General features: G+C 43.6%; 1 protein-coding gene across 1 annotated transcript; it reads left to right on the top strand.

The window, feature by feature from the left end:
* Window positions 1–48: 48 nt before the first annotated feature.
* UPF3B (UPF3 regulator of nonsense transcripts homolog B (yeast)) lies at window positions 49–6,475 on the top strand (the record flags this gene model as incomplete). Its single annotated transcript, XM_010131353.1, has 8 exons — window positions 49–155; window positions 1,673–1,771; window positions 2,098–2,208; window positions 2,791–2,834; window positions 3,477–3,665; window positions 4,162–4,313; window positions 5,016–5,328; window positions 6,166–6,475. Coding segments are annotated over 8 exons (1,162 nt in total), but the record flags the coding sequence as incomplete, so codon positions are not given.
* Between the last annotated feature and the right edge of the window lie 784 nt (window positions 6,476–7,259).

The following is a 7,259-nucleotide window of genomic DNA, read 5'->3' as shown; positions in this document are numbered from 1 at the left end:
GCGCCACCGCCTCGTCAGCCAGGCTCTCTCGGTCTTGTCTTCCTGCAGCTTGTACCCTCACATGTTCTCGAGAGCCTACATCAACTTTAAAAACCAGGAAGACATCGTCCTCTTCAGGGATCGCTTTGACGGCTATGTCTTTGTCGATCACAAAGGCAAGTGAGCGGTGCACAGCTGTGTGTTGGCGTCTTTGCTGTGTGTGCGGAGCGTGCCAGTTGAATTTGAGAGGGATATGTGTGAGCAGCCTGACGTGCTGCTTCTTATTTGATTGGTTTAGTGCCTTAAGTGGATGTTGTGCCGTATTTCAAAGAACGAAGGAAAGGTCTTATGCTTCGTAGATGCTAATCTGAATTGATTGTTTATGTTTCTAAATTGATTTTGCATGTTGTATGTAAAACCTACCAAAGCGTCCATCTAGGTAGCAGTGGCATCGATGTTTCCTCATTACAGAGGTTAATACCTGCGTTGTCATACCAGAGTGTGAGGTCTGAAAGGGAAAGTGGGTGGGTGGTGTCGCTGTCCAAACTAAACGGAGCTGAGGCTGATGGTGCCGCGCTCTGCTGCTCCCCTCACCTGCTCTGAGCACTTCTCAGTGTGACGGGGAAGTCACACTGGTCAGTGTTTAAAATTTTAAAGTTTTTTAAAAAATGGTTAGTTTTTAAATCACGTTATTACTTGTTCCAAATTTCGGCCGAGTCATCTTGATTCTGTAAAAGGAACGGCTTCTTCCTCACGGTCTAAGTTGAGGAAGTGACTGTGCTCTGGAGGTAATAATCTGTAAGAAACAAATATTTTATTTCATTAATTGGCTAAACATCCAAGTATTTAGTTGCTGCTTATCTTTTTCCTAAATACACATTTTACGTTTTGCATTCCAAAACCGCTTACGCTGGGTAGCACTAAAAGTTGCTGGGCCTTAAATATACTTATTTAGCAAAAGCTTTAGCAAGAGTCTTCGTGATGGCTTCAGTAGGCCGAGGGCTTCACCTTGAACTCTGTTCTAAGCACATGTGGTTTTGTCTTTCACCCAGCCAGGTGACACAAAGCTCTGTCCCCAATATCCTTTATTTAGGAGAAGTTCTGTGACCAGATTCTAATAACACCTCAATCTTTTAGATAAGCTGACCTGCGGTGTACCAGTGCACCGTGTTTGCCACGTCCAGCAGCAGTACTGATTTCTGCAGCTGTAAATATGGCATTCTTTGACATCAGGGATAAAACTCGACAGCCTGCCTGTAATGGGTGGCATTCTGTTGTGTTTTGCCAGAAGCTGACGTCTGCCTCAGTTGCATTAACTTACAACGTTCTCTTCTGCTTGTGCAGTGGCTGCACAGCAGGGTGAGGATGTCGCTTGGTGCAGCGTAGCTGAGGTGGCTGAACGGACAGTGACGGGCAATCTTAAATCTAGTTCTTCCCTTATTGCTGGGAGTCTGTGAATTTGCTGATTTGTTAATGTCGTCAAGAGTGTTCAGTTCATGAATTCTGTTTCTAAATTTTTTTTATTGAATGGCTTTCAAAATAGAATAGTTTTTTTATGCTGTGCAAGCAGTCTCTTTAGTGTTGCATATTTCTTATGAGGCTTAACTTCCAGCTTTAGACACGGACAATATACCCTGTTTTATATCTCTTTCACCTCTGTTTTAATGGTTTTTTTCCCCTCTTCTCTTAACAGGCCAGGAATATGCTGCCATAGTTGAGTTTGCACCTTTCCAGAAAGCTGCAAAAAAGAAGAGTAAGAAAAAGGATGCCAAAACTGGAACTATCGAAGACGGTATAACAGCTGGCTAGTTTGTTTTGCATGTTTTGGAAGTGCTGGCGGTAATGGGAATATAGTGTTTTTACTGTGATGCTGTAATTTATCAATAGAATGTTTGCTCAATTTTATGTGAAGCTCATTAGCACAGCTTTGTCAGCTGCAAATCCGTTATGTGTAATTATCCTAGAGAAACAGAATGCAGCAGCTCCTTTGAGAGCTGCCAACCTATGAAGAGGTGACATATAAAGAGCACAAATCTAGCCCAGGCTTCCAGCAGCGCGGTGCAAATTCTTGTCACACTACAGTATGTCTTCTTTTCCCCCCATTTCCCTCTCCTGTAGATCCAGAGTACAAGAAGTTTTTGGAAAGTTACAGTGCAGATGATGAAAAATTAACCTCCACCCCTGAAACTTTGTTGGAGGAGATAGAGGCGAGAAACAAAGAGCTCATAGGTATGGAAATCCACGTGCTATAGTTACATTTTCCCAGAGCTCAAAGAGGTGTCTGTGCTTTAATTTGAAGCTGTGATTGTCAGCCTCAAGGAGACTGAGTTCTCTTGTGTGCTCGCTCGGTATTTGTTAAGCCTTTAGGCTACTGTTATTCAGTGTGTTTTATTTTGCTCCCATGCTCTAAATTCTTCTCTAGGCTTAAGTTTTGTGTGATAACCTTCCTTCCTGTTTGAAGCTGCTAGTCAGGTGTTTGTTAGGCAGAGAAGGCTGTGGAGTGGCTGCATTCCGGTGAGGTGCAGTGATGTCTAATGCCAGATCCCTGAATCTGGGAAAAGCCTAATGCAGGTTGAACAGCCCTTTGCAGATGGGTGCACTGAGTGTCCTGCTGGTGTCCTGAAGGAGCTTATCGAATCCCAGAGTTGCCACTGTTCGGGGATGGGACTGGAATACTTGTTTCACTGCTGTATGCGAGAGGGGATGGGCTGGATAATCCATAAGGCTCCTTCATTTCATATAGGGTTTTGTTGTAGGCATTGCAGGATTGGATAAGACAAATTGTTTACATTTGTTTTGTATATTCTCTAGCTAAAAAGACTACTCCTTTATTGAACTTCTTGAAAAATAAACAGGTAAGGCTCATCTCCAGAATCTTTGTTTGCTTGCCAGTGCAATTTGCGTGTTAACAGTAGGGGTGTGTCTGTTGCAATGTGTATATTGAAATGTTTCTGACCTTCCTTTGGAAGCAGCAGCTTTTGGCCCGAATTATTAACATCTGGTTCACGTGTTTTAAACTCTTGGAACGCTGAGCTTTGCAGGAATGGTGGCACTGTGTGTGCATTTGGGTCAGAGCTAAACATCTCTTGTGGCACTGCCCAACCAGGCTCCGTTTTAATGCTTTCATTTTTAGCGCAGTTATGGCTGAGGTCCTTGTAGATGCTTTTTCTCCTAGCACATAATATCATTTTAACTTCTAGCGATGGAGAAAATGACAGATGGGGCAGATTTAGCTAAAATTTGAACGATGAAAGGCTGAGGTTAGTGTTGTGTTTGTTTTTTTCTAAGACAAATCAAGGCTTATGAGCGATAAAAAAAATTAAACACTGCTGTAACATGTTCAGGTTCAGAACGGAATGACAGGACTTTTTTCTTTTATAAGAGGGCTGTTTTGATGTGAGTTATTTGGTGATGAAATAGTTTATCATTTTGTTAAGCTTAAAGGGATGTCTTCTAATGCAGAAACACACCATTTCCCTTTGCTTTTACACACGCAGAGACTGAGAGAAGAAAAAAGAGAGGAGAGGAGGAGGAGAGAATTGGAAAGAAAAAGACAAAGAGAAGAAGAAAGAAGAAAATGGAAAGAGGAGGAGAGAAGGAAGAGAAAAGAAGCAGAAAAAATGAAGAAGGTAGACAGATGCCCTGAAAAAGAAAGAGACAGATCAAAAGAAGAACCAAAGATTAAGGTCTAGAACAGTTCTTTATTATAAACTGTTACACTCCCTTTCCCCTATTGTTTGTATATCAGTCTCTCAACGTGTGCTTTGAGTATTGTGTGAAGAATCACCTGGGTTTGGTGTTAGTGAATTGCCACTTTTTTTGTAACACTCGACAGCAGGCGTTGTAAAGGTTTACGTGCTGTAATGCTTCGTAGTAATATTTAAAGCTTTTGTCACGTGACTGTTGTACATGCTGTGGTAAACAGAATTGTGAATTCACTATGGAATGGAGACTATCTTTAAGCTTTCTGGAATTACCTGTTTTAGGAGAAAAATCCCAGTCTGCCGTGTGGATTATGCTTACTCATACACTCCAGCTTTTAGCAATACTGTGATCTGCAGTAATATTACTTTACTGTTTATTTCTTACTGGACTGTGGTTCCTTTGCCGCAATTTCGGTGTTGTGCCAGACAATATGTATTAGAGTGAGCTTTTTAGTTGAGACTTCTGTTTTCTTTGTAGCTACTTAAGAAGCCTGAAAAAGATGAGAAAGACTTGGAGAAAAAAGAAAAATCCAAGAAACTGGAAAAAGAGACTCTGAGGGAGGAAAAAAATGCGAGTAGTACATCTGCCAAACGATCTGATGGGGAGACAAAAGAAGAGAAGGCAAAAAAGTATTCTAGTACTTGCTATAAATATATATATTTGTATATATAACTTGTTTCCTGATCGTACCGAGGCATAGGCTGCTCTGCCATGACCGTGTTTTGAAATTCCTTTCAAATTATTTTTCCGATGTAAGGCGTGGGACATGTCCTCTGTGGCAGCACACACCCCTGTGCTGACAGAAAGCTCTGTGAATTACCTGAATATTCTTCACTAGTGGACAAATGTTAGTATTTTTGCAACTCACTGTAGGTGCTCCACAAAGAAAGCCAGGTGTAGGTGACCTGCAGCAGTCTGTGCGCACTGTCCTGGCAGTGAGAGAACTAACCAGGGCAAGAGGAGAGGTCTGCTCCAGTCCTAGTCCGGTTAAGTCTTGTAAAGGGCAAAGTGGGATGTGTCGTTCTCAACAGCTCCGTGATCTGTTCAGGATTCAGTTTGGCCACATGAGAAAGAGAGAGGAGACAGAAATTCAGGTGTTTCCAGAGCTGGCGGAGGGTAAGCCAGCTGTGTGAGCAGAAGGCTCAGAAAAGCTAGCAGTCAGCGTCATCTCTGGTTATGGTGCATGACTCAGGTTGTTAGAGCGTCCCAAAAGCTCCCTAGATCCTGCCAGTGTGTCGTCTTCATATTGCACATTTACACCAGTAACGTTAATCTCCCAGCTCTGTTTGATGAAATTTTTGAGCTTAATTTTCAGTTTTGTTTTCATACAGATCAGAAGATGAGTGTGTAAAGGACTACAGGGACCGAGATAGAGATTTTGAAAGAGACAGAGAATATGAGAGAGCACAGAGGGAGAAACTGAGGCGCCAAGAAGAGGAGCGTCGGAGGCAGAAAGAGCGCTTTGAGAAAGAGAAGGTTTTTAGAAGAAAAGAGGAAGAGGTGAAAAAGGAGAGAGACTTACCCAGAGAAAAGGGAAAGAAAAGTGATCTTACAGACTTTACCAGCAGCATGGACAAATCTGAGAAAGTAACCAAAGATGATAAAAAAGAGGATACCATTAAGAGGGATCGTATCAGAAACAAGGTGCTGGATTTCTTTGAATTTGTGTGTTGATTCATAGGGTTTGAGGGTTTTAGGATAAATGCACTTCGGGGAAAGTACCGTGTAGTTTCTCTGTTGAAAGTTCTCCCTGTTCTGGTAACAAACTCTGCCGTTGCTAGGAAGTCTCCCCTTCCGACAACTTAACTTTGCTGAACTAACCGTCTGTGTTATTTCTCATCACTGTAAAGGGATTAAGGCAAGACGCCATGGGCGAAATTGTAAAGACACCGATCCTTTTTGATTTGCTGACCGACACCTTTACGGGGTCGGTAGAGTGTCAGTCATCTCCCCATGTCTCTGCTGGTGCTGTATGTGCCTGAAAATACATCTCAGAGTGGGAGAGTGATTGAACAGGTTCCTCCCAAACAGGGTCAAGACTGCTACATGCAGAATGAGATGGGATCTCCTGTAGACCCAAGAAATAATGTCTTGAGTTTAATTTTATATGCTCCACGAATCTGTCCTTGCGGCGTCAGTATGTCAGTTAAGGCATTACTGGGTACGAATGAACTCAGTTTGGAAGAAGCCTTAAAGCTGGCCTTTGTTCTGAGAGAGGGTGAGCTGACTCCTCTCGAGGAAACTTCACAAATAACTCCAGCTGTGTGGAGTGTTCTTTGTTGTAAGGCAACATCCCTGTTCTAAGCACAGAGACAGCCTTGATTGAGACAGTTGAAGTTACGTTGCCACCGTGGTGGAATAATTTAACTTGGGACACCTTGAAAAGTTCTGAATTTGAGCTGTTTCTGGTATCACTGATGCCATAATAACTGTGATAGCAGGGAGCTGTGAAAGAGTCTAAACAGTTCTGATTTATTTCAGGATCGTCCAGCAATGCAGCTGTACCAGCCAGGAGCCCGGAGCCGAAGCAGGTTGTGTCAGTATGAAGAGGGTGCTGCAAAGCCCACAGATCAGGGGGCGGAGAAGAGACCAGAGAGTGAGACCACGAATACGAAGGAAGAGGAGTGACCAGCGTGCAAGCCTTATGTGTTCTGACTGTCTGTGCAGCCAAAGAGCATGTACTACGCAATCCAGAAGTGCCTTCGAAGCGAAGAAGGAACAGAAGAAGACAAGGAGGCATTGTGCTGTTGGATGTTTCTGGTTACAGAACCTCAGTTGTAGATTCGGAGTTTGAAATGTGTTCTCATTGTATTTTCAGTTATTTGAATTTATTTTCCCAGCATCTAACTACAACAGAGAAGAGAATCTTTGCAAAGTAGAAAGACTTTATGGCCTTAAGCGTGGTAATAACTGAGTCGTGTGGTCAAGTGGGGACGACACCTGGATCTAAAGCCAGAGCTTTGCTGTGAAGCGACCGGAGCCAGTGATGGATGCACTTGGGCAGAACGAGCTGGAACCTGCCCGCAGTTACCGTGGCCATTGCTATGTCATGTGGTTTGCCTGAGGCAGCAACAGCTAGATTCTGTCAGTCCAGCACCCAGACAGGTCCACAGGCTGGGGTTGTTGAGGTAGCGGTGAACAGGAGCGCTTGGGCCTGTGGAGATGGTGTCAGGGAGGGAGAGACCTTTTCTTCCAAAAGTAACTAAGTTGGAGTGTATGAATAAGCTGGCTTAATATTGGAATAATCCTTGACAAATTATCGTGTAAAGTCTACCTACATTGAAATGCTTTTTTTTGATGAGGTATCACTGGTTTGAGCATCCTGTTCTTTTCCAGCCTCTCCCTTCTGCAGAGTGCAAAACGTTTCCTAATGCCCGCCCTCTCGGTACTGCTTCATCTTCCCCCGTAACCTCAAGTATTGTTTTACAGCCCAGAAAGAGACTTCACCAGTAGCAGCTCCTCCTAAGCTAGCGAATTTTAGCCATAGCTCTTTTGTACGGAAACCAATAAACTCGCACTAACTGCCGCCGCCGCCCTCCCTGCCTCCCTGAGCGCCGTCTGCGCCGGCCCGGGCC

This window comes from Buceros rhinoceros, unplaced genomic scaffold (genome assembly GCF_000710305.1).
Source record: "Buceros rhinoceros silvestris isolate BGI_N320 unplaced genomic scaffold, ASM71030v1 scaffold47892, whole genome shotgun sequence".
In the NCBI taxonomy this organism is placed as follows: Eukaryota; Metazoa; Chordata; class Aves; order Bucerotiformes; family Bucerotidae; genus Buceros; species Buceros rhinoceros.
This window is presented reverse-complemented; position numbering and strand designations above follow the sequence as displayed.